The 17,998-nt window shown below is 49.5% G+C and overlaps 6 protein-coding genes across 17 annotated transcripts; 3 read left to right on the plus strand and 3 right to left on the minus strand.

Annotated features, from left to right (window-relative positions):
• Positions 1-87: 87 nt before the first annotated feature.
• Positions 88-10,257, minus strand: LOC136190498 (uncharacterized). Of its 12 annotated transcripts, none has more exons than XM_065978671.1 (11): positions 9,551-10,257; positions 9,374-9,494; positions 8,808-9,330; positions 8,486-8,745; positions 8,294-8,433; positions 7,755-8,232; positions 1,889-7,697; positions 998-1,836; positions 609-951; positions 477-547; positions 88-424 (listed from the first exon to the last, which is right to left on the minus strand). In XM_065978671.1, the coding sequence occupies exons 7-9, from the start codon at positions 1,944-1,946 to the stop codon at positions 817-819; spliced, it is 1,032 nt and encodes a 343-aa protein (XP_065834743.1). In that variant the 5' UTR covers positions 1,947-7,697; positions 7,755-8,232; positions 8,294-8,433; positions 8,486-8,745; positions 8,808-9,330; positions 9,374-9,494; positions 9,551-10,257; the 3' UTR covers positions 88-424; positions 477-547; positions 609-816. The 12 variants fall into 12 exon arrangements, with proteins under 12 accessions (XP_065834743.1, XP_065834750.1, XP_065834748.1 ...); XM_065978678.1 differs by having other exon boundaries at positions 8,808-9,115; positions 9,199-9,330; positions 9,374-10,257; XM_065978676.1 differs by having other exon boundaries at positions 8,808-8,924; positions 8,969-9,330; positions 9,374-10,257.
• Positions 1,953-5,903, plus strand: LOC136190470 (uncharacterized). The gene has a single exon (XM_065978628.1). It carries the CDS (start codon positions 2,106-2,108, stop codon positions 5,820-5,822), a length of 3,717 nt encoding a protein of 1,238 aa, XP_065834700.1. The 5' UTR covers positions 1,953-2,105; the 3' UTR covers positions 5,823-5,903.
• Positions 6,075-8,774, plus strand: LOC136190481 (sodium-dependent phosphate transport protein 2B-like). Its single transcript, XM_065978650.1, has 4 exons — positions 6,075-6,177; positions 6,235-6,310; positions 6,608-6,883; positions 6,950-8,774. Exons 1-4 carry the CDS (start codon positions 6,145-6,147, stop codon positions 8,494-8,496), a joined length of 1,932 nt encoding a protein of 643 aa, XP_065834722.1. The 5' UTR covers positions 6,075-6,144; the 3' UTR covers positions 8,497-8,774.
• On the plus strand, positions 9,433-12,224 carry LOC136190480 (sodium-dependent phosphate transport protein 2C-like). Its single transcript, XM_065978649.1, has 4 exons — positions 9,433-9,543; positions 9,611-9,704; positions 9,953-10,228; positions 10,422-12,224. Exons 1-4 carry the CDS (start codon positions 9,511-9,513, stop codon positions 11,981-11,983), a joined length of 1,965 nt encoding a protein of 654 aa, XP_065834721.1. The 5' UTR covers positions 9,433-9,510; the 3' UTR covers positions 11,984-12,224.
• Positions 12,225-12,270: 46 nt separating this feature from the next.
• On the minus strand, positions 12,271-16,239 carry LOC136190478 (calpain-7-like). The gene is made up of 25 exons (XM_065978645.1): positions 15,978-16,239; positions 15,890-15,921; positions 15,641-15,757; positions 15,518-15,585; positions 15,244-15,462; positions 15,102-15,188; positions 14,977-15,039; positions 14,870-14,933; positions 14,725-14,810; positions 14,560-14,653; positions 14,396-14,506; positions 14,308-14,343; positions 14,139-14,256; positions 13,983-14,092; positions 13,874-13,924; positions 13,722-13,815; positions 13,563-13,662; positions 13,462-13,514; positions 13,323-13,411; positions 13,199-13,271; positions 13,007-13,146; positions 12,890-12,952; positions 12,702-12,838; positions 12,560-12,646; positions 12,271-12,503 (listed from the first exon to the last, which is right to left on the minus strand). Exons 1-25 carry the CDS (start codon positions 16,213-16,215, stop codon positions 12,359-12,361), a joined length of 2,475 nt encoding a protein of 824 aa, XP_065834717.1. The 5' UTR covers positions 16,216-16,239; the 3' UTR covers positions 12,271-12,358.
• LOC136190494 (NAD kinase 2, mitochondrial-like) lies at positions 16,210-17,997 on the minus strand. The gene is made up of 12 exons (XM_065978667.1): positions 17,836-17,997; positions 17,695-17,783; positions 17,543-17,631; positions 17,340-17,421; positions 17,200-17,283; positions 17,024-17,146; positions 16,875-16,970; positions 16,771-16,826; positions 16,680-16,718; positions 16,547-16,630; positions 16,458-16,497; positions 16,210-16,409 (listed from the first exon to the last, which is right to left on the minus strand). Exons 1-12 carry the CDS (start codon positions 17,980-17,982, stop codon positions 16,274-16,276), a joined length of 1,065 nt encoding a protein of 354 aa, XP_065834739.1. The 5' UTR covers positions 17,983-17,997; the 3' UTR covers positions 16,210-16,273.
• Position 17,998: the final 1 nt, after the last annotated feature.

Here is a 17,998-nt window from a genome sequence, read left to right on the forward strand (position 1 = left end):
GAAAGCACATATGGTATGGTATGTGAGATGAACAACCCAAGAGAAATCTATCACTGAAACTCATCCCAGATCCCCAGTGTACTATACCTGAATCGGAAGCCACAAATGGCTCGTTCCAAACGCCGTGCAATTCTCCTCTCCATCCCAATCGGTTTTGATGCCTTTTATTGCCGCCATGGCACCGAACCAGAATGATAAAGCGACTGGCTCCGTTTTCTGCTGTTATCGGCTTCTGCGCACTTCCTATATAAAACAAGACAGAAGTTCCCTGAAGAATAAATTTGTCAATTTATCGTTTTTCGAGCAACTCCTCACGTGGCAAATTATGAGTGGTTTCCTCGCAAAGTCACATAAGAGGTGATGAAGCTAGTGAAAGCCTGTCGCTCGAGCGAAGGACAATGAATGCCTCGTCCATGTGGCAAACCTCAAGAGGGGCCCCTACAGTTTTCTCACACCGCGATCGTCCTTTTTCTTACCTTTGGCTTCCCATCTCATCGTCTTAGACGTACTTTTAGTTCGTGCGCGCTTCTGTATGGGAGGGCTAGATCTGCAGAGAAATATCGGATTCGAAGTGGAGCGCCAGATCGAGCTTCCGAAACTCTCTTTACGATCGATCTTGACGAACGCGAATTCGCTCTCAGGCGCGTCTTTCTCGGTCGGCGAACACGCTCGACGTCAGTAAACCGGAAGTCCCTGTTATCACGTGTCTATGCTAACAGAGACTCAGCTCATTTATACGTTGACAAATTACTGCGATGACGTACACTGTACCATCTAAAATGCAAGAAGACAGTACTACAACAGCTCAATGCTATTTCACAAAATCTGCTTCATGGCCGCTTGACCAATGCCCAAGGCAGAAAAAAACCTGTTTATATTTTCACAGTTGCATTTGGTGCTCTCAATCAGCGGTCTTTCAGCACCAATAGAGGTGTAAAAGACATTATAAAGCTAGACAGATATGTTAATAAATTGAAGAAAAAGTAAGCGTAGGTACCTGTATGGCAAAGGAATACAACGTTTCCCATTGTTCATTTGGAGTTCCGCTTAGATGAGGTATTGGTCCTATTATTCCATCAGTTAAAGTTGCCAGGCACTCTAGATAAAGTTGCAAATTAAATAAGTAATTCTCGCGCAAGCCTATCCACTGATCAATGAAAGAATCCGACAGATTAACCATCGGCTGTCGAACGTAGCTGTTCAGATGAGAACACAAACTCGTCGACGTCACAAAACTGATCCACAGCTCGGTTTCATCAATAAACTTGTCGCGCAGAGCCGGCCATTGGCACTCGTTGAGTTCACTTGTCAACGTATTGAACGTCCATCGTTTCTCTTCTTTGAATAGAATCTCTCCGATCTCCGTCACGTTCAAACATCCCGTGCTAAGAGTCACGTACAGCGAACCGCTCTTGCTGAAATCCACGTCCTCCAAAGAGTCGCCCGAACCGGAAGGAGAACGACGAAACGTCATGCAGAGTCGATTGGTGCCGTTGTGCTCGACGTCAAAGTCTATAAGCGATGATTGATTACTGTCCAATACCGGACGTTCGCCGACGACCACGTGCTTATTTTCGACCACTGCCCTTCCGTTCTCTACGGCTAGATACCCCACAACGACATCCGCATATAGGTCCGGTTTTCGCGAGAAGGCAATTGCCACCCATCGATCAGTGTCGAGACAGCTGGAGTCGACTCGACAGACAGTGAATTCGGCGATAGGGATCGAGGATTGACCGTTGGCGTAGACGTAGTGCCACGAAGCGTCTATGCAAATACTTTCCGTTGCGTCGCACACGCGAATCTCAGAAGGCGTAGTCGGTGCCGCCACTTGATCTACAAGAAAAAGGCGGTCCTCTGCTAGAAAGCGGTTCGCTGCGCGTCCTACCCGTTGCCGAGGCAATTGTTCCAACCGCCAGAAGGAGAAGAAGCGACTTGAGAATCATGACCGGACCTGGAGCTGAACGCGCGCGCGCGCGCGCACGAGCTTTCGATAGGCTTCCTTCTGCCGGAAAAATACACAGTGACGTCAGACAAGAAACTAAAACTTTATAAATTAAATTAAAATTAATACGGGATCTTCATTTCATTTTTCTGATCACGCGATGACGATCGAACTAGCCGCCGTGTTCGTCGTCGTCGCAGCGTGCGTCCTGCCGGCCGCCGGCGACGTCTATCGCATCGAATCGACGAGCAGTGGAGCAGAATGCTGGAGCGACGCCGAAGGAGGGCGTGGTTGCCCGAACATGTCCGCGGCGATCGACGCGGCGGCGAAATCGTCGTCGTTCGTCAATTGGACGACGTTTGTGTTCGATTCGGGCACGCACGTCGTCGACCGCCTCTTGACGCTGCCAAACTCGCAGTTCCTGAGCCTATCAGGCAACTCGACGCGTCTTCGTTGCACCGGTGTTCGATCCGGGCTCGCAATAGGCGGTCCTTCGCGAGAATTTCGCGTAGAAAACGTCACCTTTGACGCGTGCGCCGTCGACGTGCAAAACGTCGTCGCGTTGACTATCGTCAATTCGACGTTCGTCGACACGCCCATCGCTGGGCTCCACCTCGTAAACGTCTCTGACGTCAGCATACGGAGTTGCAAATTTCAATCGGGTTCTTCTGGAGTGAAAATCAACGTCACGTCGCAGCGAAGCGTCATCGACGTCGCTGATTCGCTATTCAGTGATCTAATCAGCGATAAATTATATAGTTATGGATCCGGCATCCAGCTGTGGGTACACAACGGCTCGAGTCAAATCAACGCGACCGTCTCCAACACGACGTTCAAGAATGACGTCGCCAACTCGGGCGGCGCTTTTTCCCTCACAACAGACCAATCGTCGTCGTCGCGAGTCACCGTTCGCTTTGAGGATAACGTTCGTTTTATAAACTGCACGGCGAACACGGTCCCCGTCGACAAGGGCCGAGTCGAAGTGGACGGAAACGGCGGTGCCGTCGCCTTGGTCTTTCTCGGAAGCGGCGACGGGACGATCTCGTTCGACGACGTCACTTTTGACTTGAATCGCGCTAAGCGCGGATCCGCTCTATTCGTGTCGTACGGCGGCGACGACGACGGCGGTCCCGTCGTCGTCGTCGATCGCTGTCAGTTCTATCGCAACGTCGCCATCGTTCACGGCGCCATCCACGTTTACAACGTCTCCGGTCAGCGACACCCAATCGAGATTGTCGACACGCAGTTTCGCTTTAATCATATTCGCGATTATCTCGTCAGCCAGTGGGTGCCCTATAAGGGAAGCGCCCTTGTACTAGTCAACACTATTGCCATCCTGGACGGTCGCGTTGAGTTTGAACGCAACAACAATAGCGCCGTTGCTCTGTTCGACGCGTGGCTTCGCCTGAACGCTGAAGCCAGCGTAAACTTCACGGAAAATCGCGGCACCAAGGGCGGCGCTCTGTATCTCAACAGCGGATCGGCTCTGCAAGCGTATGACTCGGCGTCAATCGGTTTTTACCGAAATAATGCCACGGGAGCGGGCGGCGCCGTTTTTGTCGACGACACAGCGAGTCTACTCTACGTGAGCTCATTGCTTGGGAATCGGCTCTGTTTCATGCGTTCCTATCCCGTGGCCGGCGACGTCGTGCGAGCGCGCGCCGCCTTCGTCAACAACACGGCGGGCGACGGGGGCGACGCCATCTTCGCGAGCAACTTGGACGTGTGTCGCTGGTTGCCTGACGGACGCTTTGACGTCGACGGATATCTCGACGTCGCAACGACGTGGCCCCATCTGTCCTTTTCGCCGAATCAACCAAGGACGTTTGCTAGTGCCCGGCACGGCATCGAAGTGAGCGCGACTCTGACGGCGGCGTTATCGAACGAAGATAACGACGCCGAAAAAAATTTGTCTATTCTTTGCGTTGGCGGCCACTCCGTAGATAGAACGGGAGACAGTTGTTCCGTCCAGGCGCAGCGATGCAACGAGACGATCTACTCCGGCGTTGCGTACAATTTGACGATAACGACAAAGGCGCAGCACGTTTTCGTGCGCGGTTGCGGCGGTCTGTATCTTTCGCGTTACTACACGCAGGCGATCAATGCAATGTGGACGGATCGTTTCGATGTTTTTTTCGTCTCCGATCAAACGTGGACGCTCATCTACTTCGCCGGGCCGATGGGTGCGGAAAATTCGCTCGTCTTGGAAGTCACCACCGAATACGGTGGCAAGACGAGTTTTCAATTGCAGATGCCGACGAATTGCGCCATGGGTCACGCGCTCGTTGACGACAAAAAAGGCACGCGAGGTTGCATGTGCGAATTGCCCCGATGGCTCAACCATAGAAGGATTCTCGCGTGCAATTGGGCCGGGGGCCTGTTGCCGTTTCCAGGATACTGGATCGGTCAGGACCCCAATCAGAAGAATATGACATCAAAAGTGGGATGGGGATGGTGCCCCGTGGGATATTGCCATTGCAATGAAAGCGACGGCTGTTGGTTCGACGTGCGCAAACAGGACCGTCAGTGCTCCTACGGTCGATCAGGCGTTCTCTGCGGCAATTGTTCTCAAATGATTACCTTTGGCTGGTATTTCATCGATTGCCGAAACGAAACCCATTGTCCTAAAGTGAACAATCGCGTGCCTGGTTTGGGTGCCGTACTCGGTTCCATGATCGCCATCACGCTCGTCGTCGTATTTCTCGTTATCCTTATTGATTTCGACGTCACTTACGGATTCATACCACCGCTCATCTTCTATTTTCAAATAGTCGGATTCACGCTGTCGTCGTCGCCCAATTCGGGTCTCTTCACGCAGACGCTGATTCGCTATCTCGTCTGGTTGCCGAATCTCAGCTTACCCATAAAATGGTGTCTCAGTTCGATGTCGGCGCTTCAAAGCATCGCTCTTCTCTACATCATTCCAGCGTCGGTTTTCGTCTTCATGGTGCTCTTCGCTCTTCTCGCTCGTCGAATGGCGCGCGTCGCGCGAATTCACGTCCTACGTCCCTTCTGGAGTCTCGTCACGCTCACCTACGTCGGAATTGCCTACACGACGACTCTCCTTCTCCACTGCGTTCCCCTCGGCGACGGCGTCGACGGCTATCGGTGGTATATGGACGCGACGGTGAAGTGCTTCGGTCCCGATCATTGGCGATACGGCGTTCTCGGCCTCGCCGTTCTCGCGTTCTACGTCATCCCGTTTCCGTTATTCGTCGCGTTCGGCATGCGTCGTTTTCCGCGCTTTCACGCGCTCACCGACGTCACGCAGCAGGCGTTCAAGCCGCGCTACTACTGGGGCGAAGGATTCAATTTGGGTCGTCGTTTCGTCATCATCGTCGTTCACTGCTACGCGGCGATCAACGGCGAAACGTTTCGTCAGACGACGATTCTCATCGTTCTCATCATTCTTTCCGCCATCCACGGCCAATTGCAGTTGTACAAGGGAAAATGGTTGAATTCCTTTGAGATTGGGTTACTCGGCATACTTTGCATTCTCTCGGCGAGTCAAATCTATTCCTATAATCCGCCCTTGCCGATTTATTTTGCTGATACGTTGTTCGCTTTGCCGTACGTCGCCGCGTTTGCCTACTTCGTCTACTTCGTCTGCGTTCGCGTGAGGAATTGTGTTCGGGGACGACGTCGTCGTTCGGGTCAATTGAAACGAGGTGAAACCGGTTCGATTGTCGTGCGATATAACAAAAAACGAGCGATGACTGCTATCGATATGCCGGGAAGAGAGAGGACAAGTGCCGACATGTCGGCGTCTTCTAGTTTGCCTCGATCCTTCGATCGCGACGTTTTGATGGACGAGTCGAAATTGGGTTTGAGAGAACCTCTGCTGGAATTGCCGACGGACCAATGCCAAGGCGATTAGTTGAATTCATATTCTGCATTTGATAGCCGTTTATATCCAATTTCTTTTTTTTTGTATCATTAAAATTCATTCGGGGTGCCTCAATAATATCTCTTTGCAAATGCTGTGCTGAGATTGATGGAAGTGAGCTTACGTCATGGATCCATAATCCATGCTTACGTAAGTTCCGACTGAGCTGCATGCCCTGGTTCGTTAGCCTAATAGGAGGAGTGATGAGCGGCACGTCGCGCGTGTACTACTCCCACGTACGCTAATAAAAGTACGGACGAAAACCTGTTTCGGGTCAGACTCTGAGCGAGCGTGGAGTCGGTCAGTTGCCTGTATGTCTACCGTCGACAAAGACGAAGTGTCTAAAGTCAGTCGTCTGACGCGCGGTTTGACTGTAGTATGATTCGATCATTTTTCACCGAAGGTGGACCAACCCGCCGAAGACGAGTACGATCCGTGGAATGTAATCCAGCTCAAGAACCCCGGCAAGCCGTGGTCCGGTAAGTCAACATTTTGTTCTCGGTCGGCGATTGGCCGCTCTACGGGCCAATCGCTCCGCTTTTTCGCCGATCACGCGATCCAGTCGTGATACCACGTATGGAGCGCGTGACTCTCCTCCATAGTTTAGAATTGACGCGATCGCGTTTGGATGGCTCGAACAGGGCGACTTACGCGATTTTCGCGATTTTTCCGCCGTTTCTCTTCGACCGTGGTCCCCACGTGCTGCGTCCGTGTTCATGTGGTCCAGATCGATGATGTCATCAATTAGGCTAATTAGGCTAACTTCTTCTGTACAGAGCTCGACACGAAAGGGCGTGTCTTTCGAGTGCTCTTTGCATGGATTCTCAAGCCGATTCTCCTCATCGGTTTCCTGTACATGTTCGTCTGCGCTCTCAGCTTTCTCGGCTCCGCTTTCCAATTGCTCGGCGGCAAAGAGGCGGGGCGAGCGCTGAGCAACAACGACGTTCTCTCAAATCCCATCGCCGGACTCATGATCGGTATCCTAGCAACGGTCCTGCTCCAATCGTCGTCAACGACAACGTCGATATTGGTATCAATGGTATCTGCCGGAAGTAAGACAGAAATCAAAGCGGTCACGTGTCTAAATTCAAATTAACGTCACACCGTATTCTTTTCAGTTATTAGCGTTCAGATAGCCATTCCCATGGTGATGGGCGCCAACATTGGAACGTCGGTCACCAACACGATCGTCTCGCTCGGTCACATGAAAGACCGAGACGAATTTCGTCGCGCTTTCGCCGGGGCAACGATTCACGACATGTTCAATTTTCTCTCCGTTCTCGTTCTTCTTCCTCTCGAAGTCGCCAGCCGCTATCTTTACCACATGTCCAAGGCAATCGTACGCAGTTTCAACTTGTCTAGAGGAAGCAAGCAAGACCTCCTCAAAGTCATAACGAATCCCTTTACCAAGAAAATCGTCCAACTCGACAAAAAGGTCATTATCAGCATTGCGAAGAACGAGGCGACGACGAAGAGCCTGCTCAAAAAGAACTGCGGCGCGGGCATATTTGAGAGTTTCTTCGAAGTGGCCAACGTGACGCAGGGCGGCAACGAAACGGCGCAAACGCTCACCGTTCTATCGCGCCGTCATCTCGAACCGAACGCAACGCGAGTCGCCTATAACGAATCGCTTCCGTATCGAATGATCAACGAGACGAACGCCGTCGAAGGATCGATCGTCGATCGATCGTGGCTCGTTTTGACCGAGAGCGAAATCAAGGGAAAGTGCGGTTACATTTTCGAGAATTCGTCGCTGAGCGACACCGCCGTCGGCGTCGTACTTCTCTTCGTCGCTCTCGTGATTTTGTGCGTTTGTCTCTACGCTATAGTGAAGCTGCTTCACTCGCTGCTTCGCGGTCGTCTCGCCTACGTCATCAAGAAAACGATCAATGCGAATTTTCCCAAACCGTTCGGTTTTCTCACCGGCTACGTCGCCATTCTCGTCGGCACCGGCATGACGATACTCGTCCAATCGTCGTCGATTTTCACGTCGGCGCTGACGCCGCTCGTCGGCGTGGGCGTCGTGACGATCGAGCGCACGTATCCGCTCACGCTCGGCGCAAATATCGGCACGACCGTGACGGGCTTGCTCGCCGCGCTCGCCGCTTCGGGCGATTTCGCCGACGCGCTCCAATTGGCCCTGTGTCATTTCTTTTTCAATATCTCCGGTATTCTCATCTGGTATCCCATACCGCATCTTCGTCGCGTTCCCCTCTATCTCGCTCGTCTTCTCGGCGACACGACGGCCGATTACAAGTGGTTCGCTGTCTTCTATCTCGTCCTCGTTTTCTTTCTCATTCCCGCGGCGCTGTTCGGTTTGTCGTTGGCCGGCTGGTACGTTTTGCTCGCCGTTGCCGGACCCGTGTTTATTCTCTTCGTTACCGTCGTCGTCATCAACGTGCTGCAACGAAAAAAGCCGCGTTGGATTCATCCCGAAAAGCTGCGAAATTGGGATTTTTTACCGGTGTGGATGCACAGTCTCGAGCCCATGGATCGAGCCTTTCGCGTCTGCGTTCCGAAACGATGCAAGAAAGTGCCGGAGGACTCGGAGGCAAGCGACGAGAAACTGGAAATGCGAAGAGTGATCGCTCTGAACGGCGACCTGAATGGTGGTGATGTCAGCGAGAAGAAAGGTTTGAATAGCAATGACTTACTTCACGTTTGAGTCTTGTCGCACGCGAATCAGTGAACTCGCCCGCGGGAGCTCAACGTTGCTCGTGAGTTCGTACCAGTGCGCTGAAGGGGGACGCTGAATCTTAATCGGTCATGTCCAAAACTGTGTCTTGTTCAATTATTCGTTTTTTTTTTCTTCTCTTTTCGTGTTTTTTGTTTGTGCACAGTTTTGGAAATCGCTCAAGTTTAATTTCTGTTTCGTTTTTCTTTTGGGGTCTGTTTTGTTTTGTTTTGTTTTGAGCTGAATAATAAGACGTCTAATTAAACTTTCACGGCGCCTCCTAAGACTAGACAATAGCTTACTTTCCGCCGAGGTCCACTCTAACCGTCCACTTTTCAAGAGAAACAATGCACCCTTTAGTGCGTTCTAATAATAGCCCACGAGACGAAGTGACGGCGTCCTCTAATTCTTATCGCTTTCTGAAACACATTCCATACAGTAGAAGGAGGAACCCAGCACCTACTCGTTTTAAAGGCGTTTGAAAAAGGATGTAGCTGCATGGTCAACGTTGTTCACGTTCATAGGACGATCAACGCTGAACGCATCAACGTCGTCCAAGAAGCTTAGCCTATGGCAAATCAGGTCTGCGACTGCGCGCTATTCAAGACGGCTAAATGACAGAGAGTCGTTTTGCGGTTGACCACAGTGACCAGGGAGGAGGTAGGTACTATAACCAGTCACAGGCAAGTTTACTTGGAAGCCGGGAGGTGAAAATTGTCTTGACCCCACCCGCACAGCCTACTGAGAGATCCACGAGAACCACAAGAGTAGCTCTGGCGCATGCTAGTGACATTCGGCTTGAACGATCAACCAGAAACAATTTTTCTAAAGACTGAATTTGTAAAAATGTTTTTAAGGCATGCATTACCTTTCTGTTTTGCCCGCCCACTATAGGCGGATCTTGCCCACAACATCTTTAAAATCCGGATCCTACCTTGTCGTAGATCAGACTTCGCGAGAGACGGTCAGCTGCGCGAAGTCATAGTGTACTAGTGCCACGAGACCATGACTTCAAACAAAGCTCAAGAGGTTCAAAAGGTATCACCGAGGAATGACTTGGACATGGAATTTCCATCAATTTCCATAAATTTTCTCCCTGTCTTAGGCAAGGCGAAAGAAGGGCAAGAAATCCGACGACGACGACGAATTTTGGAATATTGAGAACGTTGAGTACGAGGACAACAGCAAAAAATGGAACGGTAAATTTCCTCGAAAATTCCGAGAGGGAGCGCAGACCAGACGCTGCACGCGTGATTCAATGACACTTCGAAAACGTGACAAAAAACAGATCCCGTTTGGTTTGGTGTCCTTAGTACTGTTCGCGAGAATGTTCCCGCGCTGCGCGTGTAGTTGTAACATAGACATGTACGATTGCGAAATCGTCGAGTCCATACTTTTGCGCGGGGGCGCGGCACGTGTTTGCTCACGGATCTCTTCTCCCCCGTAGAGCTCGACACGACAGGAAAACTATTGCGCGTCGTCTTCTCATGGTTTTTCAAGCCTGTCATACTTCTTGCCTGCGTCTACTTCTTCATCTGTGCGATTCACACTCTCGGCAACGCCTTCCAATTGCTTGGTGGCAAAGAGGCAGGCGAGGTGATGAGCAACAGCGAACTACTCTCAAATCCAATTGCTGGCGTGACGATTGGCATCCTTGCGACTGCCCTTCTTCAATCGTCGTCGATGGTGACGGCGATATTGATATCTATGGCATCTTCGGAAGGTAAGCGCGCGGGGGCATAAAAGGAACGCTGGAATTATTATTCCAGCGTTCTATTAATTTTGTAGCAGATAATGTTGTTTTTTATTTGGAATAAGAGCTTACATTTCGCAGTATCCAAATTTGATTTAGGAGAAAACTGCGCGGAGCCGCGGGGTCTAATTTCCTGCATAGACTAAAATAATATTTTTTTCAGTGATTACCGTCAAACTGGCTATTCCCATGGTAATGGGTGCCAACATCGGCACGTCGGTCACCAATACGGCCGTCTCTCTTGGTCACATGAACAACAACGACGAATTTCGTCGCGCTTTTGCCGGCGCAACGATTCACGACATGTTCAACTTCTTATCCACTTTCATTCTCTTACCCCTTGAAGCGGCGTCCGGCTATCTCTATCACCTGACGAAAGCGATTGTTGACAGTCTCGACATAAAGGGAAGAAAAATGACGCAACTGCTCCACGCCATAACGTGGCCCTTCAATCACGTCATCGTCCTACTCGACACGAAGGTCATCGCCGACATCGCAAAAGGCAAGGACACGACGGGCCGACGCCTGCTCAAACAGCAATGCGGCACGGGAGAATACGAGCGGTATTTCCAAGCGGCCAACGTGACGCGCTACGGCAACGAAACGCTGCGCACTCTCACCGTCCTCTCTCGCGCTTCGGTGGGAAACGTGACGAGATACGCCTACGACGAGTTAGCCACGTCGTATCCGACAATCAACGAGACGACGGCGTCGGCGGGATCGAAGATCGACCGATCGTGGCTCGTCTTGACCGAGACCGAACTCACGGAGAAGTGCCATCACATGTTTGATAGCACGTCGATGAGCGACGCCGCTGTCGGCGTCATCGTGCTTTTCATTGCGCTCTTCATTATCTTCACTTGTCTGTACGGCATCGTCAAAGTGCTGCACTCTGTCCTTCGCGGTCAAATGGCAAAGGCAATTCGAAAGGCAATCAACGCCGATTTTCCCGATCCCTTCGGATTTCTCACGGGCTACGTCGCTATTCTGTTTGGCACCGGCGTGACAATGGTCATCCAGTCGTCGTCCGTTTTCACGTCGGCGCTCACTCCGCTCGTCGGCGTCGGCGCGCTCTCGCTCGAGCGCATGCTGCCGCTCACGATCGGCGCCAACCTCGGAACGACGCTGACGGGTTTGCTCGCCGCGCTCGCTACGACGGGCGACTTTTCCAAGGCGCTCCAATTGGCCATGTGTCATCTCTTCTTCAACATTTCCGGTTTTCTTCTTTGGTATCCCATACCCTACTGTCGTCGCCTTCCCGTTTATCTCGCCCGTCAGCTGGGCAACACGACGGCTAAATACAGGTGGTTTTCCATCGTCTATATTGTTATAACGTTCTTCCTTCTTCCCGTCGCGCTATTCGGTCTGTCGATTCCCGGTTGGTACGTTCTGCTTGCCGTCGCCGGACCTATATTTATTTTGGTTGTGGCGGTTGTCATTATCAACACCCTGCAGAGGAAGAGGCCTGAGTGGATTCATCCCGAAAAGCTGCGAGACTGGGATTGGTTGCCGCTCTGTATGCACAGTCTCAGGCCTATCGATCGTCTCTGCACCATGTGCCTTCCGCAACGCTGGAGAAGAAGAGATGATATCGAGCCGGATGACGAAGAAGACGAGGATGACGACGTTGTGGAGGACGTCGAAATGGCCATGGTTAAGGAGCTCCCCGCCGAGTCGAATGGAGATGCGGAGAAACCGGAGAAGGATGCCGAGCAGATTATGTGAAAGAACGGCGAACGAATCGATGACGTTTAGTCTAGCTTGCTTGCTTGTCTGCTTTCACGCTGTCGTTGCCTGTCAATTTACGCGCGCATCTGCTCTTTTTTTTCTTTTTGATGTCCACATCTGCATGTTTTCTGTTCGCTTGGAAGTCGTAGTTAGCCACCGTTTTAGTCAATGGATTGACCTGTAGTGTGTGATTCAGTTGATGGTTAGAACAATTATAAACAGACGAGTCTAAAGCTGCTGCTAATGCTCCGTTACCTGGTAATGCCGGCTTCTCCTAGAATATGCATGCAGAATGAGCGTCTTCTGTTCGATGTGCGATAATTTTCGCTCTCTAGACAACGTTACAAAAACGTACCCGTGCACACTATACTCCTAATTCAGTGGAGCTAGCTTAAAGCGTTGGGTCGAGTCGATATCAAGAAAAAAGGGCCCAATCTGACCGGGTTCGAACGTCGACGGAATTATGTTGAAAATGCACGGCGGCACGTTTCCTTTCTCAAGCACCGTATACCCGTACCTAGGAAAAAATAAATTTTTCTCTTTTATCTCCTACTGTATTAGCCTCTAAATAACCTGTACGCTCCAGAGCTTGTTTTTCCAATTGAGGGATCAGTTGGCGTCGACAGAATGGGAATCACCTGAAATCCAACAGAGTATTCCCTACAATCGTTCATACATTTATAACTGTTATTGACAACGCCGCTTATTACGCTACTTTGGGGCTCGCAATTCAATTCTCAGCTGGCACGGATCCTTCCCAAGCAAGTTAATTTGAAAGCTTGGATTCTTTGAGTGCGTCGCAGGATAATTCGGACAGCCGCCAGCAGTCTCTCTAGTCCATTCCCCTTTCACCTATTTTCCACACAAAGTCTATATATATAAATACTAGAGCTACCCCCTTACCCTGTCGTGATGCTTGTACGGATCACTGATAGGCGTCAACTTCGCTGGCATCGTTGAAAACACCTGAGTTTTTTGATCAAGTAGGAAGAAAACTACCGTTAATTTATTAAGTCAAACCGTAAGCGTGTAGTGAATCGTGTGGACCATTTCAAATTGTGCCACAACCAGCGTATAGTGAGTCAAGCCCATAGGGATCTTGTTAAGCTTCACCAAATAGTGAGGACTATTTATCTTCGTTCCTTGATGCTCCGGATTTTCTTTATAAAACAGGCTCGCTTAGAAACGACTTGGTGAGTTGAACTACCATACCAAGAAAGTAAACTTTTCCGTCCTGACGAAAAACGTGGACCGTGATGTACTCTTCATTTTCAGCGAAGTCTTGCTAAAGAATTCAATTGCACCACTCACACCGTCCAACCAACTAAGCTCTTACTCTGTTTGTTATGTGTCTTGAGAGAAGAATCCAAACGGCAGCGTGCTGATCCGCATTTTTCACTTCAAGTCTGTACTGCGGGTTTTTGCCTAGAAACACGTAGAGCACACGAGTCGTCGATTCAATGCTAGACACCCACCAAGTGAGTAGGCGTCTTTAATAGCCTCCGCTCCTGTTGGCTTAGGCCACGTTCTGCAGCGTCAATCGATTGTCAATAGGAAATATTTTAATTCTTCTTACGCGTGTCTCAATGTTTTGTGCGAAAACAATTTCGGATCCCAGTTCATATAGACGACGTCGTAAAAATGACACAGCGTATCCCAGTCCATCCAGAAGACGCCTTAGAAGGACGACTCAAACCCAAACATCAACTATTTGAAGAGGAAACTAGAAACATACCGTTGTCCGTTTCGAGAGCGCGGTTTCGATCGTAATTCAAGGCTTTGCGCAACGCCGGAGTCCAGCTCTGCGTGTCATTCTCCGAAAATCGACCCTGAATGTGAATAAGGGCCCCCGCTAGTGCTGTAACCCAGGCGCAACGCTCAAACTACCTTCCATCGCAAGTGACTCCACGGATTCTTTAACTGAATCATCATTTTGTCCTACGGTTTTTTTTTGCTAAGAGTGCACAACAAATGAAGGCAAAGACTGTTTTCTCACTTGGACGCGTCGGACGTCCAGGACGGCGTAAGCGTGGGTCGACACTAAGCCTGTTCGTTCGGCATCGGCATCGTTTATTTCTCCGGTTGCAGCTGTGATCAGAATGTCGCCTAGGGGGAAAAAATGAAAAAGGTTTTTTGCACACGGTAACTTCACCTGTTCTTAGGCCATCTTCCATTCGACGAAATTGCGTTTCTGCGTTGAAGTCCTTGCTTCCGAGCTTGATACGAACTCGTTCGGGTATCCAGCCAGTTAGCGCATATAGATCAATATTCTAAAAGGCATTTAATCGAAAGAGTTCTTCGACACCGCGCTTCCTACGCACGGAATTTGATCCAGGAAAATCATAGCCTCCCATTACCTAAACCATTTGCTGTTGTTGTTGAAAAGAAACGGACTATCATTTACAATACTTTCATGTAAGCTTTCTCGAGAATGCTGACCCAGAATTCGTTGGGATTTTGTGAGTAGGAGCACATAAGTTCGCCGTACTTGTTCAAAGGCAAAAAATCGTCAACAATGATCTGAAACAATAAAGTTTCATTTTCTTGCATTCCAGTGCGCTCTGCACACCTACCTTTCGGTGAACGCCGTTCAGCCACAACTTCACCATGTACTTTCCACTGGGATTATAAACGGGACGACCGTGTCTGTCTTGGGGATAGAGACACCTAGCATAAAGAGAGAGAGAAAAAAAAATAATACTGGCTCGGAAAACTATGTAGGTTGTGCCTAGTCCTACTTTGTGATAAGCTGCTTTTTGAACTTTCTCTCAAACGAGGCTGTTATTGCCAACGATGCGACGAACGAACAATCCGATACGACGGTCTGAATAAAAAGAAGAGTTTTGAAAACGATTTCGCAGGACGGAGTCAAGATAAGAAAACCTGTCGTATGCTGTCACTTGAGATGGCGACGATCATTTTGGGATCACTGCATACGTCGGAGGGTCTAGAGGAGACAATGAGCCCCTGTACTTTTCTCAAGCCTTTACCTTATCCATTTATCAAAATTCTTCTTCTGTTTTGGCGCTAGAAGCAACTTGCCGTCTTGGTCTCTAACACAAACATTCTTGCCATAATGCCATATTCTGTAACTCTCCCACTCTCTCTCACTCACTCAAACATATCCATGTAGGCGAATCGCTCTTTTAGGTCTGTCTCCAAAAACGGCGGGAAAACCTTTCCATTAATCCTACTCGTCGTCCTGCCAACGAAAAGGTCGTTTAGCACATAATCTAAGCAATAAATCGCCGACTGACTTCAAAACCCCCCTCTCCTCCACAGTCAGTCCTCCTTCCCTGTGAGCTGGTCTTCCTGACCCCGACGAAACACCGACGCTTGGACCAGGATGAGGAGACGAGAGACGAGGAGGATGAGATGGCGGCGGCGGCGGCGACGAGGCTTCCAGAAGCGGCGTGTTCGGAATGTCGGGAAGCTTCAAATTCTCCAGGGCTTTGCTCGTTTTCAAAGTCTCGGCTCTAGCACGTCAGATGACGTCAAAAATAGAATCCCGTGCAGCGGACGAACTACAACCTGCTCATTGCTTCTCTAGCTAATTTTGCGAGCTGAGCTTGGCTCTTTGAATTCGCGGCGGTTTTTCTCTATTTAATTAAAAAATGCTAGATTGGTTTTGCGAGTAGAGTACGGAATCTCAACCGCTTCAAGGCACATTTCAGCCGCATTCAAATACATTTCCAACGCCTCGTCCGTCTGGCCTTTTTCTTCCAAGCCGATGGCATCTTGCAGCATGAACAAGCAACGCTGCTCTATTCCCTGCAAATGTCAATATAAGAAATATCGTTTGGTCCCCATAAACAAGTCAGCGGGATTATAGCAGAGCCAAGAACGGGTATATTAAAAGCTCACGCTTCTTAGATATCTTAGAAAAAGACTAAGGGTCCTTACGTCTTGACGAGAGACCGACTCCGAGCGACGATCTAATCAAAAAGCGAGTGGATCGCGAAACGAAGGACGCGAGTCTTTCCGTCCGTACTTGATCGACGATCGGCGACGATTGCGCGCAGTTCTTGGGCTCTCGTCAGGTACGAATGGGCGGTGCGTGCGTATTCCGCTTCGTAGTCGCGATTCGCGGCGAGGACGCGCTGAAGGCACTTGTACGCCTCCAGGTACAGTTGAGAGGCGTCGTATGCGTCTTCCCTTTGATCGGCAATTACCGCTTGACTTGCCAGGGAGCTGGCAGACGCGAGAAGGTCTGGAATCGAAGGTTCCATGAGCGAGGTAACGTGCGCGCTGACAATAAATACATTCCACCAAATTATTAAAAAAATATTAGATTAATTCTACGGTTAGTAGAGCATCTTTTTCGTTCATTTCAAGCGTAGCCGATGCTCCGTCGTTAAAAGGACATGACCATCCGGCGTCGACTACTAAGCGAGCATCTTTGCACCTCGAACGAACTTGAATTCTACAAAGCATAGATGCCACGTGCTGAGGTTTTCTCTTTATGTCTTACCTTTCAGCAATTCCATACGGCTCTTTCAAGCCAAATATCCCTATAGGCACTACTAGAGTCATTTGCAGGCTGCAAGAAATGTACTCCACCTTTTGCTATGCAATCTCTCACGGCAAATGCCATCCTCATTTCACTGGGATCATATACAAGCGATCTATTGTGCTTTTCACACACTACAGAAAAAACACTGTTTTCCTAGTAGTGCGAATACTCCTCTCGTACCTTCCTGGACAAACTGAGACGAAAGATTCTGAACACCAGCTAGACAACTTAGCGATTGAGGGCGGCAGCAAACACTTTCTAAATCAATCACCTGCTTCGAGAACTTTTTGAACTTGACTGTCCGTCACGCGGCCAATATTGTATGCCCTAAGCACGTGTATTGTCTAAGTAGAAAAAAAGGATCGTGCTTCTAACCAAGCAGTTGATCCTGATCCTGTACAGACAACCATGCCAGAGCTCTTCTGTTTTCTTCTATCTCCGCCATTGATGACCACTTCAAGATAAGACGTTCTATAAATAATAATAACAGTGGAGCGATCCTTTCTCAGTAAACAAAAATCTACTGTGAAGGATCCGACTCTCCAAGGAAAACCTCATTCAACGCCAAAACGAAGGGTTGCTTGTTTCGTCCTATGCTTGCACCAATATCAGTGACGTCAACTCGAATTCTCTGCCGAAGTTTCCACCTGTGCAATTGACTAATCAGATACACCGCCAAAGACGCTACGTATTATTTTACCTAAAGCGATCTTCAAATACTGCAGTCAAATCGTCTTGAACGTTAACGCCTTCTTTTCGCACCATGCACAGTTGACCTTGAGATCTGAAAATCAAAAGGGAGATGTCTAGTCTGGATAATTCCTGATCGTTTTTCTGCACCTCTGAGGATCGGTATTAATGCCAATAAGAGGTTTTCTTTTGTTCGGTATTTTTGCGGCGGTCAATAGCATCGTACCGTCACCTAAGCACGTGCTTCCTCATTTTTAATCGATTTATCTTAATTAATTAATTAATTAATTAATTAATTAATTAATTAAATCCAGTGATCCGCTTACGTGTGTGCAGTACGTCGTACGACTTACCTCCAGCAGAAACAACGACATCAGCCCATCGAACATCGTCCCCTCTGTAGTTATGCTGCTGCCTTATTCGCGTATTCAATCGACGACAACTGCAAGGAGATGAGACTCTTTTTTAGCTTGCAAGCAGATGCGTAGCTTATTTGCTCACGCACTCGAAAAAGTCGATTATTTCGCCCAGAGTCTGTCGATGAGCTTCGTGTCGGCGACGTATCTCAGCGTAATTCGAGCCTCTCGACCTCAACTGATAAAGCGAAAGTAGCCAAATCCTCTATCGAACGAACAGTTCCACTCACGGCATTCTCGAACTCGATTTCGCTGAGCGTCGCGCTGTATTGGCTCCGATCGTACTCGTAGCGTGTCGACTTGTGCACGACGAGCACGTTGCGCGCGTCGGCGATCATGCCGCAGAGCAGACGACGGCTCGTGAAGCCTTTTCGCATGACGCGCAGTCGCAGA

The sequence above is a fragment of the Oscarella lobularis genome, chromosome 8 (genome assembly GCF_947507565.1).
Source record: "Oscarella lobularis chromosome 8, ooOscLobu1.1, whole genome shotgun sequence".
NCBI lineage: Eukaryota > Metazoa > Porifera > Homoscleromorpha > Homosclerophorida > Oscarellidae > Oscarella > Oscarella lobularis.

Coding starts and splice junctions, on each gene's coding strand:
- LOC136190498 (XM_065978671.1), bottom strand. CDS start 1,946: ATGATTCTCAAGTCGCTTCTTCTCCTTCTGGCGGTTGGAACAATTGCC. Junction 1,837..1,888: donor AACAATTGCCTCGGCAACGG/GTAGGACGCGCA, acceptor TTTTTCTTGTAG/ATCAAGTGGCGGCACCGACT. Junction 952..997: donor TGTATTCCTTTGCCATACAG/GTACCTACGCTT, acceptor ATATCTGTCTAG/CTTTATAATGTCTTTTACAC.
- LOC136190470 (XM_065978628.1), top strand. CDS start 2,106: ATGACGATCGAACTAGCCGCCGTGTTCGTCGTCGTCGCAGCGTGCGTC.
- LOC136190481 (XM_065978650.1), top strand. CDS start 6,145: ATGTCTACCGTCGACAAAGACGAAGTGTCTAAA. Junction 6,311..6,607: donor CCCCGGCAAGCCGTGGTCCG/GTAAGTCAACAT, acceptor TCTTCTGTACAG/AGCTCGACACGAAAGGGCGT. Junction 6,884..6,949: donor ATCAATGGTATCTGCCGGAA/GTAAGACAGAAA, acceptor TATTCTTTTCAG/TTATTAGCGTTCAGATAGCC.
- LOC136190480 (XM_065978649.1), top strand. CDS start 9,511: ATGACTTCAAACAAAGCTCAAGAGGTTCAAAAG. Junction 9,544..9,610: donor AAGCTCAAGAGGTTCAAAAG/GTATCACCGAGG, acceptor TCCCTGTCTTAG/GCAAGGCGAAAGAAGGGCAA. Junction 10,229..10,421: donor ATCTATGGCATCTTCGGAAG/GTAAGCGCGCGG, acceptor TATTTTTTTCAG/TGATTACCGTCAAACTGGCT.
- LOC136190478 (XM_065978645.1), bottom strand. CDS start 16,215: ATGGAACCTTCGATTCCAGACCTTCTCGCGTCTGCCAGCTCCCTGGCA. Junction 15,189..15,243: donor GAGGAGAGGGGGGTTTTGAA/GTCAGTCGGCGA, acceptor TTTCGTTGGCAG/GACGACGAGTAGGATTAATG. Junction 14,654..14,724: donor AAAAAGCAGCTTATCACAAA/GTAGGACTAGGC, acceptor TCTTTATGCTAG/GTGTCTCTATCCCCAAGACA.
- LOC136190494 (XM_065978667.1), bottom strand. CDS start 17,982: ATGCGAAAAGGCTTCACGAGCCGTCGTCTGCTCTGCGGCATGATCGCC. Junction 17,632..17,694: donor GAAATAATCGACTTTTTCGA/GTGCGTGAGCAA, acceptor ATCTCCTTGCAG/TTGTCGTCGATTGAATACGC. Junction 16,719..16,770: donor TCAAAAAGTTCTCGAAGCAG/GTGATTGATTTA, acceptor TAAGTTGTCTAG/CTGGTGTTCAGAATCTTTCG.